General features: G+C 29.4%; 1 protein-coding gene across 2 annotated transcripts; it reads right to left on the reverse strand.

The window, feature by feature from the left end:
• Nucleotides 1-255: 255 nt before the first annotated feature.
• On the reverse strand, nt 256-15,721 carry LOC131844958 (circadian clock-controlled protein daywake-like). Of its 2 annotated transcripts, none has more exons than XM_059193953.1 (5): nt 15,562-15,721; nt 10,601-10,820; nt 2,600-2,730; nt 1,637-1,792; nt 256-498 (listed from the first exon to the last, which is right to left on the reverse strand). In XM_059193953.1, exons 1-5 carry the CDS (start codon nt 15,641-15,643, stop codon nt 335-337), a joined length of 753 nt encoding a protein of 250 aa, XP_059049936.1. In that variant the 5' UTR covers nt 15,644-15,721; the 3' UTR covers nt 256-334. The 2 variants fall into 2 exon arrangements, with proteins under 2 accessions (XP_059049936.1, XP_059049935.1); XM_059193952.1 differs by lacking the exon at nt 256-498 and adding an exon at nt 553-1,097.
• Between the last annotated feature and the right edge of the window lie 7,628 nt (nt 15,722-23,349).

The following is a 23,349-nucleotide window of genomic DNA, read 5'->3' on the forward strand; positions in this document are numbered from 1 at the left end:
CCATTTGTGAACTACATTGGCGAAAAATTTTTTGCACAATATTATTAGTTCGTGGTATATCTAAATTGATGCTTGATGGAAGATTATGATATTACAAGGCTGATATACCTTCAATGAGAAATGCGTGTAAAAGACAAAAAAGTAGAACTTTATTTTTACTTTCTGCAATGCAATGCAAATTTAATTGGAATTGGAATGTATATAAAATCCGTGGAAGTAAAACAAGTTATCAATCTTAAGAACACACTTATATTATTAAGTCTTTAGTAATTCATAAATTCTAACCTATAAACCAACCTAACAATTCTAACCTATTTTGTTTTCGGTAATAAAATCACAGCGGTATGGGGACATTTGTTAATTCTTCGTAGGGCACCGCACTGAAGAATTTTTCAATACTCCTTATTGCTAAGTCTACGGCATAATCTACTATAGGCTTTCCGAATTCCTCGGCAACTAGCTTCCAATTGTCGTTGAGAAACCTTAAAACAGTATCACCTGAAAAATATGTATATTTACTACAATGAAAAATAACTTATTTCACCACAATTGTTGTTAAAACTTAAACTACAAACATTAAATTGAAACTTGGCAATTGTAGCATTGTTGAAATATAAACTTACAAATAATAACATGACATAACCCGTAAGTAAACCCGTTATTCCTCATTATGGTATATGATTAATAATTAAATGCTTAGTTATTGTTTAACAGTATAACAATTCCATAAAAAAAACTATATTTTTTATTGGAGTCTAATTTTTACTTGAACAAATATGCCAATAGATTTTGAATTGAATGAAATCATTAAACTTAATTCGACATATACACTAACAAGTCTCCAGTAACCAATTAATAAAAACTAATATTTCTATTAACTTAATAAATGTAACCCAGGTTTATACTTAGTATATTTTTTGCTTGGTAACAAAATTACAGTGGTATAGGAACATTAATTAATTCTTCATATGGTACAGCAATGAAAAATTTTTCAATGGTCCTTATAGCTAAATCTACTGCATAATCTACTATGGGTTTTCCAAATTCCTCGGCGACGAGCTTCCAATTTTCATTAAGAAATTGTAAAACAGTATCACCTGAAAAAATATATATTAAACGCAATGAAGGATCTGTTCAGTGTAATTTGTGATTCTGTTTGTGATTTTATTTTGAGAACTTGTTTAAAGGTTCTGTAATTATATATATTCTATTCTATAATGCATAGAATTGCTCGAAAAAGATCTTGACAATGTTAAGATTGACTTTTCGTTCTGACGTAAGCTTTTCCGTTGCATTGAATGTATTGATGTTATAGAAAAGATTAAAGTTATGAAATGAACTGTTCGGTTTCTATATATAGGCATTATTCTGTTGTAGGAAGTAGTGTAACGGTAAGTATATATTTATTTGCTTATTTATGTATAATTTTATCTAGTTTATTATCGTTACAATAGATGCAGAATAATTGTTGCGTATAATGTAATATAATAGATTAAAAATCTAGTTATATACCTAATAAAAACTCGTGAATGTTGCCGTAATAGCAGGCTATATTTGCTTTGAGTCATTTCAATGTGGCATGTTAAAGAATATAATAAGCTAGTATGTCCATATATGTACAGACTAGGCTACTTACTCAGTTCTTTGCTTCCCTTAAAGAGGTTTTGGAGATCGAACGTGACTCGGTCTCCGTAGTCGAAAGTGTACTTATAATTTTTTAAGGCGAAGTGATTACGTCCCTCCTTGTCCTTTGTATATTTTGTATTGATATCCACAGTCATTCTAAGATTAGCTGTTTCAAATAATAATATTGTTACCGTTCTATTAAATACATACACTTTTATGCAAACATCATTACACGCATTACCATCAGATGTGTCACACGCTATACCACTATCTGGAATAGTAGTGTCTAAGGCATCATACCTCATATTCTGTAATTTCTCTGCCTAATCAAAATAAGCTGCTTGGCGGCTCAAATAGGTAAGACTGAGGAACAATTTATACGAAAATTAATTGTCTACTAAACATTAATCAAAAGTCACAAAAATCATCATCATCAAAAGATATGTATTGACATAATATTCTCTTGTATATTGATATATTGTCGATGATTTTATTTTCATCGAAACATACTTTGTGTAGAAACTCCAAATCCAAATTTAGTAAGAATCAATTAGGAATTCCATTATATGCAGCATATGGTTTAGGACTTAATTTGACTTTAGTACCTACTCATATATGCAGTTATATAAAGAATAATATAGATACCATATTGAGTTGATATCTCTGAAAAAGCAAGTAAGCTTCACATGATGGCGTGATGTTTGTAGTGCTATTTTTACTTACCATCAGGTGGGCCGTCAGTTTGTTTGCGATTTTAATTACATAAAAATTTAATTTCTAATTACAAAAACATTAGTTTCCTCAAAATTACGTTTCATTCTTAAAAACAGCAATAAGATTTTGTATAATAGTAATCACCGCAGAGTCAATAAGAAATATAAATTGACACAGTTTTCATACATTCGAACTCGCTCCATTCAGTCTAAATCATATTGAGGCCTCGAGACCCAAAAAACAAATTCTCTATACGTACTTAATTTAACTTTGGCGTCTCCCTCTCCATTGATAGGGAAGAGCAAAATTCGTCCAACGGCATCGTATTGACCTTTAATAGTTAGGTTACAATGGAATTGCAGTACAAAGTGGCGCTTCTCGAGTTCCGATCTGTAATTAAGCATAATTGTTATAACTTATTTATTTATTTTTCAAAGAAAATATATAATATTGCGTCTGTAATGTAATGTAATAAATATAAAACAAAGTCATTGTTCTAGTCTGTCGGTTTGATTATTCTAAACGATGTAACTGATCTGATATAAGTTTCATTATGATTTACATACATTTAAAGTATATTATATTGTAATATTATGTATACAGTTATACCAATATTATATATACCTACGTATACTAGTCACTAAATCGTAAGAAATTAGAATATAGAATATTAAGTTTCAAGTGATTATGTTTCGATGGGGTAAGAATAAGATATACAGAAAAAATATCAGCTATATATTTTCAATTAAAATTTCAGTAAACATTTGAAAAAGATAAGATAATTCTACTTAAAATCAGTATTAAGCAGTTTATTCGTAATAAAGTAAATCACATAATTATATCTATGCATATAAATGAACTTATGTGAAATTGGGAACTTTGCGTTTGACAGCAGTAAGTAGATTAAACGATTTGCATATACTTATTTTTTGACGTAATTTTATTTTCCCTAACGAGTACTGATAAATAAAATAATTTTCATAACATAATCGTTTAATATAATAACAAAATTTTGAAGAATTGAAAATAGAGTTTCTGAAACTGAATTACGTTTGCCATGAATCAAAGGCGAAATTTTGGATACACAATTCGTAATTTATTTTTCATGATAAATCGTTGACGTTTTAGTTTTAGACAATCTACAAATCAGTTACAGATATATATTTATATGTTACAGTTAATAGGTCAATCGGTTTAATTTTCCCAACTACACATAAAACATATCATCATCGCAGCCCGGAAGGCGTCCACTGCTGGACATAGGCCTCTCCCAAAGATCTCCACGATGATCGGTCCTGCGCTGCTCGCATCCAATGCCTTCCAGCGATCTGACCGACGACCAGATCGACCAGATCGTCGGTCCACCTTGCTGGTGGCCATCCCACGCTGTGTCTTTCGGTCCGTGGTCGCCACTCGAGGAATTTACTGCCCCAACGCCCATCTGTCCTATGAGCTATGTGCTCTGCCCATTGCCACTTCAGAGTCGCAATTCTTCGGGCTATGTCGGTCACTCTGGTTCTTCTGCGGATCTCCTCATTTCTGATTCGATCACGCAGAGTAACTCCGAGCATAGCCCTCTTCATTGCCCTCTGAGTGACTCTGGCAACACACATTGGTCGTAAACCTTCGTCTTGAGACACTGCGGAAATTTGATCGAAAAGATATATCGGAGCTTCCCGAACGCTGCCCATCTGAGTTGGATTCGACGATTGACCTCTTTCTCGAAATTAGATCTACCTAGCTGGATAGTTTGCCCTAAGTATACGTAGTGATCGACAATTTCGAGTGTAGAATCTCCGATTTTTACGGGAGCAGGTACGACATGGACGTTTGGCATAATTTTCGTCTTGTCCATGTTCATTTTAAGACCTTCTCCTTGTAAGACTCTACTGAGGTCATCGAGCATTTTGCTAAGGTCTTCCAGGGTCTCAGCCATGACTACGATATCGTCGGCAAATCGAATGTGATTGATGTACTCGCCGTCAATGTTGATGCCCAGCCCGCTCCAGTCCAGAAGCTTGAAGACATCTTCCAACGCAGCGGTAAACAGCTTTGGCGATATGACATCGCCTTGTCTGACACCGCGCTGCAGTTGGATAGGCTTCGAATTCTAGTCGTGGAGGCAAACTGACATAGTGGCGTTATAAAACATATACACATACATATGTATATAAACACTAATTCGTCGCAATATGTACAATTGAATATTTGGGAGAAAACAAAACACGTCTTGCTGCTACTTAATTTAATAGCGAAGACCCACAATTGTTATCTTAACTGTAGAAGTACCTATATCCATCACAATATGCATACCATAGGTTTTGTTATACGAGTTGCAACTTTATTTATTGGATAATAGACATTAGGATGCACGTATGCGAATGATTGCTGGAGGTCATATATTGTGTAACAAACTAACCAATTTAAACTAATGTTAAGCAATCACTTTAAGCATAAGATTAGCTATTCTGTCTATGTGATAAGGTCAGTCAGGAAAAGACTACAAACAAACGCTAAGCTTAACATCTGAATTCAAATGTATTGTTTTCTAACAATGAAACTTATATAGACGGTAAGACGATTTGTACTCTTGTTAATCTATTCTGCGTTAACAACTCAAAGTAAATAAAAGTTATGAAGGAGTTCACCTAATTTTAATTTTTGCCTTGTCAACCAAGATATCAGATTCGACAATGTTTCGACAAAATTACATATTTACATTTACATTAAAAGGAATGTCAATATTTAGTACTTAATTTCAAAATATATTACATATTTTTACAAAGAGAGAGTAAGATTTTATTATAAGGTGAGTGAAAAACCACAGTACCAAATTAAATAATACTTTCATTATTTGAAATGTTCAATATTCCACAGTGTGTGCGAAGGTGAAGCCGAGAAGAGGTATCTATTAATATAACAAATTCAAGTGTGTCAATTTCTTAAATATGAATATAGAATTGTGACGTCTTTAATTATATTGTTGATTTATTATTTATACAAGTTTAAGAATATACTTTTATTGCACCGTTCATACTCTTAAAAAGATCTATGATTGACTTGAGATTTATAAAGCGCACAAATTGTTATAAAATTGTCAATAAATAAATAATAGAGTTCTGGCTGGAGACTAAAACTTATAAATGTGAATTTGAACAACTCCAGACTTTCTGTGTGATTTATAATTCTGACTAACTTTTCGGTGTTGGAAACGCTGATAAATATTATATTAATCCGAGAAATGGTGATAGGTCAATTTGATGAATTCAAATAATTTTAGTATAGTGTGGGGTTATCAAATATTGCGTAAAATTACGAGGACACATTGCAATATTTTTGACTATTCTTTTGTTAATTCGTGACGACGATTGTTTTTATTTTTTTATGAAATTGGAATAGCGAACAACGACCCACTGTGCCACTGTTTAAAATGTGGAGCAATGCAGTATTTAAATTTTATACTATAAATAGTAATAAATTATAAGATCGGGGAAAGAAGACGTCATATCTTTTAAGTGTCATGTAAACAGAATTAAATTCAATATGAAATGATTTTTCTATAATACATATATGCATTTATAAAGGAATAACCAAACATAAAAACCATTAAAACTCGATAGTTTCTTTTTAGTAGTGCACATTATAGTTTCTGAATGTTATTATTTAAATATAGAATGTATAAATAAGCATAAAACAATGTAATCAAATATTCATAATTGTATTTTAATCCCACCGTTACATAATCATATGTAAACTATAATCCAGATAATATTTAATTTGAATTAAAATGTTATATTACTTAAATTACATTATTCGCATATTAGAGAAAACTACTAGTTAATATCTTGAAATAGCAATTAACAGTCTCGTTTACTTAAAAACTACTTCGCACCCTAGCTCCTACTAACGATTTGTATTTCGGTTCGCAGTTTCATTGCTTTATATGCTTATGTCGGTCTATTTATTTATGAGGTTTGCCAGTCTGGTAATATTTTAGGCTTCTTCAATAATGGCATCTAAATCCGTTTCAAGGGATATAAGAAAATAGTACAGTAGAGTCCGACTTTGACCCTCGATTCGATGTTAGCTCAGCAGCAGCACCACTGTTTACTGATTTACTATCCAACAATCAAATTGTGACACTGATTTACTATAAACTGAATTAAGTCTACATATTTTTATCTTTCCTGCAACAATCATTTAACGATCTGCTGGGTGTTCATTTTTCCATAAATATCCATAATCCATTCCAATTCCATAATCTACTATTTCCACATTGGCTAGCAAATTCCTGCGTATTATTATAGATATAGCAGGCAACTTAATGGAATAGTATATCATTCACGGTCTCGTGTACGATAGAGCTACATAAAGTAGGCTTGACTTGTCATCCCATTAGTTATAATTATTGCAATTTAAATCCGTAATTCTTGTAAGATTAAAAGTCAAACATATTTAATTACCTGTCCAACAAATAGGCGGTATTAAATGTTTAGAATTAGAAGTTTTAATTTTTTCGTTTGTATTATGAAATTTACTCTAGTTAGACTGTAAAAATCGTCTGCGTGGTTATCTCATTCTACCTTTTCCCACTGGAATATGAGTGGTTCGCAGCTACCATAGAATAACGAGATCTCCGTAGTACATACAGTTCATGTATATAAACGAGGAATATCGCTTACTGAGGATGTTTTTGATCTGGTGACAAAATTATGAAAATTAACTTTTTAAGGAGAATAATTCCGTCATATATATTTTGTGCGTAACTTTAACCATTTACGCAGAGGAAGCACTCGAAATTAATGTTTTTTAACACAGTTTTCATTGCTGCTCCGCTTCTATCGGTCGTAGCTTGATGTTATATAGCACTCGAGGACAATGTACTTTTCTAACAGTAAAATATTTTTTGAAAATCGTAATAGCAGAATCTGAGTTTACAGCGAACAAACAAACACACAAACTTTACCACTTTATATTTTTAAGTATAGATAAAACTACAGGTTTATAAACCAGAACAATGTTACAGTTTGTCTTGTTTCTTTTTAGTTTAAATGTGTGGATTTCAGGATTGGATGCAGAATATTCAGCGAGAATATATTGGCAAATAACAGTATCGCGGCTGACATGACGTGTTAATCCGGAACATGTTCTGAGTGCCAAATGTAATCCCAACTTCAATAGTCGTTTATGCCTGACTTACTTTATTAACATTCTTAACAAACTTTTGAGAGAACAAGTGCCAACTCTCAGACATTAAATTAGTTTTGAAAAAATTACCAAGTCTTGAGAGAGAAGAAAAAAATACTTAACATTGGAGAGTTAACTTCAATTCATATATGAAACATCGACATAGGTTTGATTATGTATATAATATTTTTTGTACGACATCCGACATCTGGCATGTTCGCTCTTGTATGAACAGATGACTTTATGCCATTACAAAAAAAAACTACTTCCGTATTTATAAAAACGCGCGGTAACTCTATCAACATTTTGTAAACATAAATTTATTACTACTAATGGTGTCACCATTAGTAGTAATAAATTAATGTTTACATACAATACTTTGTTGGTGTACTTGCTAGACGTTGAATAAAGTAACCATTGCGATTGTTATATTACTAATATTAGATTACAAAAATTGTTACTACCAACCATTTGCTAGTAACAATTTGGTCAAATCTTTCTATTTTTTTTAACCATTGATATCTTAATAAAGATATTTATTTATTATTATAATGCAACAACTTAGAACAGATAGTTTACGTATTATATGTAATTAAGAGCTCAATATTTTCCTTCCTTTTAGGATAATATTAAAATGTATAATTGACAATCGGCTATAAACTAGGTATTACCTGATAGGGATTATTGTATCATATCATGTTATGTAGAATTAATACTGAAATTGTCCAGTTTAAGATAAATAATATTATAATATATGTTACTTATTTGTTAAATCAGTTCGTGGTAAATTAATGTATGTTTTCAAGTGGAAGGAAATGGCTTCTGTCGTACAGCTGACACTAGTTTAGTTAGTAGAAATCTTAACAAGATAATTATATTGAATATGAATAAAAAATGACAGGGAAGTCTTTTTTATAGTAACATTATAAAGAGAAAAATAGTTTTTTATGAGCATGTTTATAATGGATAAATTTAAAAGTAAATGACCGATTTAAAAAATCTTTCATCTACAGATAGCAAAACCAACCAAATTGATTATATTTCACACATAAGGTAAGGGAAGAATAGGGTCTATCCATAAATGATGACGTAAGGGAGGATTAACAAAGTATGAGGTTGTATAACAATGTGTTGGAGAAATTTAATCGTACAAACGGTAAACATAAGTGAAGCAGCTGCTTAAGTAAATACTAAGTCTTTAAAAAATGTAATGATAATAATTTATTATATTCCGATATGCCTTTACTTATTAGCTTATCTGAGTGTTTTCTACATTAATATCGTGTTAAAACTATGTACAAATCGAAACTCATCTGGGTAACAAGTAGGGAATAGTAAGCTTATTTAGTATAAAAATATGTATGTAACGTACACGTATTTGCATTTGTATCTATTTAAATCCAATGTCTATGACTAATAGGTAGTATTGGATACTAATTACGAGGTTGTATTGATTCTTTATCAGTATCGTACACTAAGGTCAAAATAAGGTTGTATGCACACAGTAACAGCTGGATTTCCGTTAAGTAAATTATGTATATTTTTAAGTTACAAATCGATTAAATATGTAAATCAGGTAAAAATAATGAATAACGGCGAAATATATGAACGACATAGATAATCCGTTAGAAAATTCTACTTGTGTGAAATGTGTATTTTGCTAGTTATGCAACTATGATTAATTAAATTGTCAGTTTCCTGTTCTTGAGTATTGAAGTCATAAAAACCTATAGCAACACTAGAATAAATATGTAGTAGCAATTAGTCCTTTATTGTCTTCTTAATGAGCTCTCATGTAATTGATCGGAGATAATTTTAAAATTCTTGTAATATTATAGAATCGATATTTTAAAATTTTATTTTCAACAGACATTAAAAACAATTTAGTCTTTAATTGGAATTAATAATGTTTTGTATTAGTATAACAATGTCGTATGACATTTTATCTAATTTAGATTTTTTAATAAGAAGGATTTACTTCCGAGTTGGAATATACAATTTTTCTGTAGATTCATCAGTCTTTTGAAACCAAATATAAGATGATAACAGCATGACATTTACGTTCAGTTATAATTGGATCGAATTTAAATTGAAGCATTTAATTATTATAATTATTTTATTTAGTTCAATTGTTTGTACTTCAAAATCCACTTATAACTTATTAAAATTTGAAAGGTGAAATATTGTGATGATTATTTGATGAACCTTACACAAGCCTCGGAATTTGTGATAAAGGTACGGGATACTACTAGGTAAGGGTAATTATTAATAGCTGAAATTTAAAAATCCACAGAGAAGTGAGAGCATTATATACCTAATTATTATATTCTTATATGATAATATACAATGAAATCTGTGCAAGTGCAATCGAGTCTAAATTATTAATATCTGCTTGAATCTCGATTGATCTTACAGAGAGCTTTACAATGACATTGTATATGTAATCACAGATACCTGCAATTATTATAATTTACATGTTTCTAATTATACTGTGTATCGATATAAACTATGATTATATCAATTTTTATGTATAAAAATATGTGTTGTATTACCATCACTTGTATCAACATCATCACGTTATCACGTGGAAAACGTGGTACCACTCATACTTTACCAATCCATTTTTTTTGGAACAATTAACAGTTACTTTATAGCATACCATTTTTTTAATACACTTTAATACATGTCATAGTAAGTACACAAACGTAGCAACGTGAGACAAAAGTGTGAGATACCTACTTGCCGTATCTATTTTACTCTATACCTATTGTATTAGTACAGATAGTTATAGATGATACAAATATCGATGTATCTATATTAAGTCTACGATGACATCGACAAGAAACAAGAAAAAATAATGATTTAATTTCTGATGAGCCGGTGAGGAAATTGGTAAGGTAAAAAAAGGTAAAGTTATAAAATCAGATAGTTCAAATCTAAACATAGATATTTTCCAACATCGATATTTTTCGTTTGATATTTATTATACATCGATACTCAATACATCGATGTCAACATCGATGTTTTTCTAATATCGATCATCCGTAATAGATAGGCATGGAAAAATACTCACATAACATTGTCCACGATACATTTCCTGAAACCACTGACCTTTCCTTTATAGAATGTTACTTTGAGGCCATTTAGTGGTATCGCTAGTTTATCGATGACAAACGGGTCCAATACTGGCACATTGAGATTTGGTATGCCATTAACAAATTCAGGGATAGCATACTGAGTACTTTTAACTAGACATTCTTTACTTGTGTCATTGCATGGTATGATGTAGTCAGCTGAAAGAAAAAAATTAGGTTTAATATATAAGTTATTGAACATAAAAAATACAATCTAATTTAATAACTCTTATTACTGAAATCAGTTAAACATATTTCCCAAATCATCCTTTATAAATAAACAACAAACGCTAGGTGTAGGCATCCCAAAATAAACTAGAGTTAAAAACAAATAAAATAACTTTACACATGCGTTGCCATTTCTGTAGATTATGTTATAAGTATGTTTATTTATAGATTTTATTTATTATTACAGATTTTAATATTATTGTTGTTGTTGCATAACTTTGATTTTAATAGAATTATTTTAATATTTAGGTTATTATAATAATTTTGTACGTAAAATAGCTATTTTTATGTATTCTAATTAGGGTCAAAGTAATTTAGGTTTTATTTTATAAGTATACAAGTTTATCATTATTATAACCAATACATATAAAATTACTGAATAATCTTGGTTATAAAAATGCATTATTTTGAACTTAATAATGGTAATTAAACTCGATGATTCATGACCTATGCCATGAACAAGATAATAATTTAATAAAAATGACCAATATTTATTTGATAACTCTGAAATCTTTCTCTGCTCTCACTTAGGTCTCTCGTAGTCGTCTCTAGTGTTTATCAGACACAAGCTTAAAATTATGCTACACTTCATTAAAATAGAAAATAGTCGAAAATGGGGGCGAATTTATGAAAATTTGATTTACGCAAAAGTTAAATTTAAAAAAATCGACTAGAAATATTTTGTGCAATTGAAAACCAATTATTTTAATTTCAATAATTACTGTAATAATTTGACAGAAGAAGTAGATTCAACGGAATTATATATCTGAGTTAAAAGTATTATGGTTTCCATTACTACAGCTAATAAACTATACATGTCATGTATATAGGACAGCGGAATTAAACAAAACAATAGCAATCAATTAATTAATGAAATGGACATTTGACTATTATACTAAAATCGGTCAAGCGAATCTAGATATACAAATTTGACTTTTAATGAACACGCTAAGGACGTGCAGATTTAGAATGTGGTAGGTTACCTAACCTAAACGTGATTAAAACTAAATTATACGTTTTCAATGTGGTCCCTTGCATTCTAAGATTTTAAAGACTTTAATAAACGCACAAAATAATTGTATATATAATTGTTGTAATAATATATATTATTACAACAATTACACAATTTATTATATTATATAAATAATATAGGGGCAGCAAGACACAATGTCCCTCAGTACATATTAAAAATAAAATGAGTACTCATACAGAAGTATTCAAGTAAATTTACCTTATTAAGAGGACATACAATCATCGTTTTATTATGATTTGCCCTCATATAACTAGTAATAAACATTTATTACTATTTAATATGCAGGTAATAATTCTCTTTTATTATTTTGTCACTGCTAGATATATTTGTATATTTACAATAGAAAATATTATATATTTTAAGTAACTTGTATTGCATAGTTAAATATATATATATAATAAGATGGAAAAAATTCAACAAAATCATCTTGTTTATGTCCTAATTCGAATGCCTGTCTATATATAATCGCAAAAACAAGGCAAGAACAAGTTTGTTTTTTGCTGCATTTTAACATTCCACTATATCTTTAATCTTGTAATAAAACAAAATATGTATTTTGAAGCCGAGTGAGGTAAATACCTTTATTTACCATAAAATTATTCGTATTACGACACGGTAACAACAAAATATACAATGACAATAAAAACAAAATATGTATTCATTAGTTTAGTATTTTATAATGCCACAAAAAATAAAAACAATATAAACAACATTATTTTTATAAGATGTGTGTTTTTTCCAAATTGATCGTTTAGTGCATTTTAGTGATTTTTTATATTTTTTTTTCTCAACTACTTTATTTTCTGATAAATTATTCTCCAATGAAAATATAGATGATATATAAACTAATATATAATACTATGGATGGACTCGAGTAATCTCGACGAAATATGGAATGTCAAATATCACGTTTACCACGTTGGCAGTTACGATGTTTTTAAGATTATAATGATGAGAATCTTTATTTTATTTAGATTAAATACGTACTACAAATATCTGTGTTTTAAATAATATTGAAATTATGCAATTTTATGTATATTATACCTTTGTGCCACTGTCACTCAATTGATATTTTACACATTATAATGAATACTAAAACAATAGTTTATTAGCATTATTAATAATTTCTAAATTGATAATTTATTCTCTCTTCATTCTTATTTCATATTAAGCCGATTTGCTCTGCCCGAATGTATATATAAATGTTATGTATAACTCAGATTGTTTCACCATATGCATGTTATACGAGTGTATACTCGTATATGCGCGAGTATTCGCACATATACCTTCCGGAAGTAATTCTGTAAATGATACTGTAATCCGTATCAAAATTCATTGCCTGGTATAGAAGAAGTATGTGGAGATACAGTACGTACTTTGCTATATACTATTTACATATTTATTGTGATTATAGCCCATTAATTAAGTTTCATTCAATAGATTCAATCGGTATGCGAACTTAAAACGATATTTATTTTATAGCCCCATAAACTTCTATTATTCAATAATAATAATACTATATTATTGGATAATAAATTTTTAATTGGGTATAAAAAAATCATACCAATTGAAACTAATTGACGGCCTCGGTGGTCTAGCGGTTTGGTACATCGCTTTACTTCCGATGGTCGCGGGTTCGATTCCTCGCACGGTACAAATATTTGTATTCATGAGTATAATTATTTGTATCAGTCTGGATGTTCTCTATGTATATTATGTATGTATTTATAAAAAAAACTATGTATATATATCAGTTATCTAATATCCACATCACAAGCTCTGCTTACTAAGGGACTAGATGACGCTGTGTTAATTGTTCAGGGTTATTTAATTGAATAGACCTGCAGATAACTACAGATCTGTAGAAGAAAATATTCTAAACAAAATGACAAGCATATGCTTTCATCCTTTAGAGGTATCTATTCTCTGTTCATACTCCCCACGGATACCTTATCTTACGTTACTGCATTTCTAGGCCGAGAATTTGTTATAGAGTGCCATTATTCGTGCAGGAATAAATAGCATAATATTGTAGTGTGGGTCGTAGTCAAGTTCTAAGTTCCTTTTCTGTCGCTCTCGAAGAAGCTTAAAAATTTTCTTTTAAGTTTTATAAAATATAATAGATATAAAAATAAAACATTGCTTTACATTATTTTTCAACGTTAGTCATATTTCTGTTGTAATTAGATTGAAAGTATTTTTTGACACGTTTGTCATTATGTCACGAAATTAAGATTGTTAAATTCAAATGTTAGTATTCATTTACTGAGATATTTAGCCAATATTTAATATTGTTATCACAATTATATTCTACTTTGTTTCTTATTTGTTAGTGTGTCTAAACTAATTTGTTGATGATGACATTGATGTTGAGATCAAATTGAAGTTATTTAATAAATAACAAAGTTATTTAGATAAAATAAGTTATCACAATAAGTAACTCCATTAACAGTAAGTGAATGACTTAACTTATTACAATTTAATTGATTGACGATGAATAATTATTTATTCTCTATTGATTATTCTATTTATCTTACTACTTGTCTATTGATAAGAAGTAGCACAATATTTTCTTTGTTATATTATTTTTGTGACATATCAACGAAAAACATATTAAATTTTGAATAATTTATAATATGGTTTTTTAAAAAAACCATCAATTCATATATAATAATATTAATCAAGATGTAATGATATCTTGATGAATCTTTTCCGGTAAAAATATTTACGTAGTGTTTATTTATAGATATATTTTTTGTCGTTCTGAATAATAATGTAATATGGTAGTTTTGTATAATAATATAAATACTATTATACTTATTTTAACTGTTAACAGATGTTAGGTAATGACATTTGACATTAGGATAGATCTTACAATAAGATAAGTATCATGAGGGTGAAAGCATCCATCTTTTATTAAAAAACTGGCGACATTTTTAGAATCAACTAGTACAGTGTATTTTACAAAGACCATTAAAAATAAATCATGTATCAAGCCGCATAAGCAGAGCATCTAAAAAAAGAGACGAGGATCTATTTTTTGTCAAATCTCTGCCGGCTGAATTACTGGATCATTAAGTTTTTGAAGTTAATATATGTAGATAACTAACTATATTGCTTTCAGGCACATTTGTAAAAAACAGCAAAAGAAATTGCTGCTATATTGCTGCTATGGATACAACTTTAGATAATTATAGTGGATACTGCAATGGACAACTGAACTGGCATCTACTTATACTTCGTACAAAAGTCCATAAAATTAAAAATAACAAAATATTATATTTTCGGTTATAATTTATAGCGTAATGTAGAACTGGAATAGTTGCAAAACATTGCCTTGGCCTTAGCAGTTACTATATTTGCGTAACCATAATATACATATTACGTATATAATATCCATTTTATATAATAATTTTTAATGTAGAATATATTTGAGACGTCAATTTTAATGTGTGTTGTATTTTTACTTAAGTATTATAAATAGTAAATTTAATATTACTTGGTAATTAATATCAATAAAATTACTTTCTATAACCATTGTATTATATAAAGGAAGTTGACGTCCAAATTAAAGTAATTTTACTGCAATATTTAGAAATTATATAAATCTTGTGATTGCATTAAATTTTTTCTACTTACGCGCTAACTTAGTGAATCCATATTGACAGAAGACAAACAAAATACTAAATATCACACACAATGCCGCAGCACAAAAATTCATTATGTATTGTAAGATGATGGTATATATATCAAAAAGATGTATGTGTGAAACAATTAAAGTCAGTTTCACAACTGCTTCGGCCGCACAGAGAACAACTGCTTTATATCGACTAAACGGAAAGACATTATTAGACCTTGCGGTTGTTAGAACGCCGGACAACCGGTTACTTGAATTATTGCAATTATATACTCACTGAAAAGAAAAAAACGCTGAATTATATAATTTTCACACACATTGTATAAATAAACACATCATTATGTGTTTATCTTATTTTTTTTATAAAGGTATTATCTAAGTTTTTATACTTAATTTATATTATAGAGAATCGCCAACTTACTAGAATGCGATAATTTAAGATAAATATATGTAGTTTGAATATATCGAAATTAAACTTTAATTATAAATTAAGCATTACGATATTCAAGTAACGTTATAAAGATTTTAGACTGACAAAATTTGCGTTTCACCATATTAAAGAACTTATTGAGTGGTGCAGAAATAATAATTCACAAAATCCTTAATCGCATCTAAATCTACAGCCATGCAGCTTGTTTTACAAGGTGAATGCTCGTTAAATGTAGTGAGCGCAAATTATAGGGATTACAGAAGAAAAACTTAGTCCTCACAAATAGCAAATTAGGAATTACGGGTCGCATAGTGTAATTTTTCGTATTAGTGACAAATTGTTCTGGTTCATGACTAACTCGAGGATAGCTTACTAAGGTAGACTGTAAGAGTAGTCAGAGTGGGTACTTTAGTCATACCTATTTCAGTCGTCAAGCAGATTGTTTCAGTTAAGCAATTTGTTTTGGTTGAAGGGTGAAAAATTGCAGTGAAATTATAGGATGAGAGGCATACTATCTTAGTCCCCTGGAATAGCAACGCATGTACTGTAGCACGTTGCACGTGATAGCTGTTGTTTCGCTGTGGCTATCAGTTTGTTTTGGCATTAAATTACATAAAAAAGGATTTGGCTGTATCTAATGTATATACAATATATTAGTCAAAGCATGTTTATTATATTATTGCTAGAAAATAATTTCCCTCAATTACTTTTATCCTTCCGACCGGCATTTGAATTGGCATTGGCCACATGCCTGTGGCAGTGGGATTAGGTAAGTCCTTTCTTGGTTAGTAGTTACTATCCACTGGTATTAGTCCTACGATATCTTGGAAGAAAACTTTTTGTACCTTATTCTAGCCGTCATATCATCGATTGTGGCTATCGAAATAAATCTATTTATTTGTGTTGAGATCTTTGCCTCGTTGGAACTCCGTTTCCTGACGCAATATGGTTAATCATATTGCATTATGTCCTGTAATTTTGTATACGAATATACTATGATTATTACGATTCTTTCTAGAGACAGTAATCGCAAAAAAATATATTATTGTACGTATAATATTTGCTTTATTGAAATTTTTTTTTTTAATTTATAATTTCTACTTTAAGCAAAAAAAGTTGATTTTAATATTTAACTCTGTTAACCATTGTAATTCTGGAAAATTACATTGTATTTACTACTAAAATGGATAACATTAAATTATGCTTCAAAGTTGTGAGCATTATACTTCAAATATGGCTATAATTTACAGTGAGATCGAAATATAAGAATTGTGGGTTCATCAAACCAATTCCAATTTTCCATTCATGTGTTCAATTAATTATGTTAGCGGATTATTCCTATGAACCTATTATTCATGTTCAAGTAAAATGGAATATAAACAGATACTATGAATTGTTAAACGATGCGTTGCCAATTAAACGCTTATTTCATGTCAGATATCATAATGGTGGGTTACACCTGCCAATCTATATACGAAATACTATTGGGAACAGGAATATACCTATTCTTTGTTGTTTTCTTTTCATTTTTGTTTAAAATGTTTCTATGTAGGTAATCTTAATAATATTATCCGTCATGACATATGCATCGAAATCAAATTTTTGTTAGGTTTAGTCGTCACATCCAGTTGTTGTTAGCTATCAGGTTTTGGATATTAATTGGCGCTGATCACAGAGTCATAGGTTCAAAATATATATATATTATTTTTAAAAAAGGTATATATTTTTTTAATTCACTAGCGATATCATGTGAACATATATCACTAGCGATATATGTTCAGATGTACCTAATACAGCCTATGTTATGGCAATGTCACTGTCTGGTAACAATATATATTAAAATCGGTCAAGTATATTTTAAGCAAATACACAGTAACAGATATCAGTAAAATCAAATTCCTTCTCCTTATAATATTAGTACAGACAAGGATTGCGCGTTACAAAAATAAGCATTTAGAGAGAATGCATGACACTGGGTTCAATAACTAAAACTATATCTTTAGGTCCAATCCAGACGGCTAGTCTTATTGGCGTACATTTCAAGACGGACCCACTGCACCAATTAAACAGTCGTTAATACAATAAATGTATTGGAATCCCTAAAATAACAAAACAAATAGATAGAATACTGACGTGGTGCTTAGTGGTCAAGCCTAAATCGTCATATGGAATCACCTGTTGCCTGAGGTGGTTGAAAAATAGGTACCTACATTCCATGTTTTTGTAGTGTAGTTTTTATTTAATTTAAAAGAAATTACAGAGTTTTGAAAAGCAAGATATCTTAGTCTTCCGGAACATGATGTCTATGACGTTCATATTTATAAGCGTTGGATAATAAAATTGTATATTTTTCTAAGTTAAAACACATCTATAGGTCATTAGGTCAGTAACATAATAATATTACTACTTACTTTACACAAATTCTTGATTATATAGTAGGTACACGTTTATAAACAAACCTACCCGTGCGTAACTCAATTAAAAGTACCGCAGTTAAAGGTATTTCCGATAAATTTGACGAACATGTGTAGTAATTGTGCATACGAGTAGTTGATTGATTAATTAATTCAAACGGGTATGAAGTAAAACAGAAAAAATATTTAAATAAAGGAAATGTCAAGAAATACAGTGAGTACTATAGAGTTAATTTATGAGATTCCGATCTAGGAGAAATAATACAATGATTTTATCCCTATCGGGTAATGAATATGAATATCTGTTATATTTTATTAAATATCGTATTTAATAATAACGGAGATAAGTTTTGTACAATCTGCGTGTGTATCTTTATGTAGAAAACCCAATATATTTCGGTAGATTGTTTAAATTTACCTTGTGTAAGTAATAAGGGATACCACGTGTAACGTAATGTCCATGGTACTATTCGTGTATATAGGGCATTTACCATTCAGAGGGTCGTTAGCTTATTTGCCATTCCAGGGAACATATCCCATGTTCCAAAGTTTTCAAAGATTAGGTAAGAATAAACCATATTTGCTCAACCTCTGTGAAAGACAATACCATTTATTCACATAGAGGTCCTACGGCCAGCCTCCTGTGCGCGTTAATGTTTTATGACCAACTCTACTGTCCAGTTCGTTTAGTTATTTCAGTTGAGAAGAACTGGGAAGAAACTCAATATTTATGACAGGACCGATGGACGAAGAGATAAATCCAAACTGAGTTAATAAATACTCGTATTATTTCTGAATAAAATAATACCAGCATCATGAAAATTAGTACAGTATTGAATTAATTATTCACAATCTTCATCATTTAAATTTGTGAGCCAATTGTCACTTATTAACAACCTAAATACATTATATGCGTTATAATATTATACTTGGAGTTGTTCTGTGTTGCAAAATAATAATGAAGAACTTGACCTACATGCCAAATTGGTCATGTTTTATTTTTCTTTAAGTCTCCAATTGCAATTATGTTTAATAAGAAAGTGTGATGGTAATTAAAGACTCAGTATCGTCTAAAACTAGTTGTAAAATGCTACGGTACCCGCTTGAAATCGGGTAAAATCCATGTATTATCTATGATAATTGCTATGTGTATCAAATTTCTTTTTAATCTTTTTGAGTAAAATATCCTCTCATCACAAAATTTTCTGTTCGAAATTGGGTGTACCTCACCCCCGCTTATTTCAGTACCCAAGCAGCTTGCTCTGTAAACTGTTATGCGGTTGTAGGATACATATTAGTGAAATTATAGGATAAGAGACATGATATTTTAGTCCTTCGTTATTCATGTAAATAGATGACGCGAGTAACAGTTTCTTACCAGATGTGCCGTAAGTTTGTCTGCCATTCCTATGACATAAGAAAAGAAAACTAAGACAAAGGTATCTATGCCATAAAACAGTTTACTTTGTAAAATCTGGATACAGTTAGCACCATTTTAGATATTAGTGGGGACTTATGGGATCGCTGTATTATAATTTTACAAGCACTTGCTGGTATTCGATAGAGCTTAATTCTTCAATAGTACGAGTATATGTATGGGGAACGATTTTACTGGTAATTGCATGGCAAAAGCCTTTGACTAAAATGCCAATGTCAAAAACAGAAATACTTGAACTATTACGAAATGACTATTAGATATTTAATAAATCTATGAATACTATAATGCAATAATTTTAAAATATTTATAACTATTCATATAAATGAATTATTTAAAGTGACTTCATGATTATATTCTCTAATTTACGTATATATGTAAATTATTTAAATTTTGAATTATCTATTTATATTATATTAACATTGAATGAGAATATTTAAAAGTTAGGCAATCAGATCATTGCTTTTAGATAAATAATATGAACTTTGATTTACAAAAATACCTACACTGCAGCGTAAAAGTAATATTATAACATTGTGAAGAAAATAAAATATAACCAAAGTTTAAGTTTAACTATATAAATATTCTTTATATATTAACGCGATTTTATAACTATTTAGATGAATAGCGATCCACCAAACATAACTCGGTCGTCCAGATTTAGTACATTATTTTAAGTAATAGATATTAAAATAATATAAATGATTGACACAACACAACTAATGGGTTATTGGACGCGAAATTGGAACCTACATTACTGTAATTATAACAATTATAGTGATTAAGACGATGTAGTAACGACAGCCCGGGACGTTATTTACTAATAAATAAAAATAACCGCCCTGAGCTATCACATTGGCCAACATGTACAGGCTCATTTAAGCTATCACATTGGCCAACATGTACAGGCTCATTTAATGATTTTTCGATGTTAGAATTAGTTTCCAAATAATGACATTTTGGTTTTTTATACGAGTATACTAGCGAAAAACATATTACGCCGACCCAAATAAATGGGATAAGGAAGAAGCAGATGATGATGATGATGATGATACGAGTATACTAGCAAAGTTTCTAAATAACATTCCAACTATTGGAAAGTGGAAGGCGCTTTCAAAAGCCTGTGTGCCTGACAGATAATACGATAAGATAAACGAAAATGCAAATATAGTGGATAACTTAATTTATAATCAATATTTAGGGGATTATTTGTTACAATCTTTTACAATTTCTTTCCCTATTTCTTACTCTCTACTTACCCCCATCTCTATTATATCAGATCTGTTTATTGTAAATGATTAAAATGTTTTAGAACTAATATGCACTAATAGCCTAATAGGAGGACTAAATTTATTTAGATAATTTACTAAGAAAGTATTTACCAAAATTTCGATTCGAACAATAGTTCCTGAGTACATAGGTAATAGCGATTAACAGTTAGATGCGTTATTCAGTACTTTTACAATTTATAACACTCCTTTTAATGAATAGTTAACATGCATCACTTTTTTTATGCGATTTTAGTGTTCTATTAGATCGTTCTATTGGATATTGTGTGTGAGTACATAGTTACCCCAATATGTACCGATCTCTGCAGCTCTCTTATTCCTGTCAAGTGATTCCTTTCAAACCTCATTTCATAACGAATATGGCATACATTTCGGATGCCGGCAGAACATCAAGGACTCATTAAGATTTCTTAGAGCTTTGATGTCTCCTTTTGAAAAATTGATTTGTGAAACAAGTTACATTACGAGCATCATGAATCAAGCATAGCGGTGTACTAACAAAATATTTTAAATATTTATTAATGACAATAGTGTCTGTCATAAATCATAATTATGTTCAAGATTTAATCAAAAGGTATTAACACTTTTTTTGTTTGCTTATGACATAATATATTCATATAATAATATTTTATAATATTACCTAAATGTAACATTATTTAGTAATTTCATTGTATTCATCATATAAATTTGAATTAAATATTTGAATAATAGAATTACCGTAGTTTGTTATTCCATACCACGTAGGTGTGTGTGCTTACACCAAATTTATAGATATGTTCGGGACTATGCACAGGCGTGTTCTAAACTAAATTATAGTTATATTGGTTTCAACAGTTTTAAACCGCTTCTTAAGCTATTTTTCACATTAGCTTCATATTCAATCAAAAATTAGTCCAATATTATTAACATAATGTGTTAAAAATCAGTATGGGAGGGGATTGGTAGTAATGGGAACCAATAACGCTACTATTAATATATAACAAATAGACCTCTACTTCATACCCCCATAGAAACTTTAGATTTTGATTGACTTTATTTCATATTCAACCCGCGTTGCTCCGCCAGGTTATATTTTTAATGCAGGCAATTATCATATATAGAAAAATCTGTAAAACTGTATCACGCGGGATTCCGTTCAGACTAGGTATTAGAAAATTAAAAGTCTCAAGCTACCCTATGTTAGATTTGCGAGCATATTTATTGTATAGAGCCCGTATTAATCTCATGACGTAAAAATTTACATTATGTCGTGCAAATTAGTAAAAATGAAGTTTATATATTTGTAATTAATTAAATATAAATAAACATTTAGTCAATATTTAATTTTACGTTTAGATTAAGATTTTTTTCTCAAATCCAAAATGATTTGTTATCCAGTTATAAGGAGAAGAAACTCTAGGAAATATATCAATTACACATATTTAAAACTTTTTATTCGACATTGAAATAATGCAAATAATTATCTATATTATTATATAAAATATACTGAGTCACACTACTATTTTTTTATTATACGACTGCTAACAATATAATACGTCAATGTCAGTATTGTTTCTTTGTCTCGTTTAGCGAGTCCAGTTTGTTTCTGTGCTGTTAACAAAGTAATTTATATATTGACGTGATATGACAAGAGAATCTTCAAAATGTCAAACTTAAAAATTAAATTAATAAGGTCGAATTTCGATCACTTTGCGACCACTAACATGCATTAATATTCCTAGAATATAAAGAATGATTATGTTATCCGCCAGTAATTTTATTGAGTACCTCTAACTCTACAGTTATGAAATTATTTAATTTAGTTTTATACAGTAGGTCTTAGGAGTGTACAAAATAAAAGACATTAAAATAACAATTATAATTCAGTATCAATAATAATGTCTAATATAACTTGTAAAAATTTAAGGTAATATATTATTAATGAAATTGATGGATTTAATATTTTATTGTATTCAATAATTTATGAACCTAGACATAATAATTGTATGTGAAATAAAAAAATCAACAGAAATATAATAAAAAATTACCTGGGACATTTTATTACATGAGCCAGTATCGAAGTTTATATTCTTTAAATATTTTTTTTTATTTAATAATACAATATAATAGGTATATAAAAATATAAAATGATTTGGACTTGATAAAATAAATTTTATATCTGGTAATACTAACATTAACTAGCATATTAATAAAATTAAACTAAATCTAAACATAACAGAATA

The sequence above is a fragment of the Achroia grisella genome, unplaced genomic scaffold (genome assembly GCF_030625045.1).
Source record: "Achroia grisella isolate CSIRO2021 unplaced genomic scaffold, CSIRO_AGI_Agris_v1 utg445, whole genome shotgun sequence".
Classification (NCBI taxonomy): domain Eukaryota; kingdom Metazoa; phylum Arthropoda; class Insecta; order Lepidoptera; family Pyralidae; genus Achroia; species Achroia grisella.

What these genes read in the sequence shown, in the direction of transcription:
- LOC131844958 (XM_059193953.1), bottom strand. Translation starts at nt 15,643, where the DNA reads ATGAATTTTTGTGCTGCGGCATTGTGTGTGATATTTAGTATTTTGTTT. An exon ending in TGTATCGTGGACAATGTTAT is followed by an intron (nt 2,731 to 10,600) that starts GTGAGTATTTTT and finishes GCTTAATTACAG; the next exon opens with ATCGGAACTCGAGAAGCGCC. An exon ending in AGACGCCAAAGTTAAATTAA is followed by an intron (nt 1,793 to 2,599) that starts GTACGTATAGAG and finishes TATTTGAAACAG; the next exon opens with CTAATCTTAGAATGACTGTG.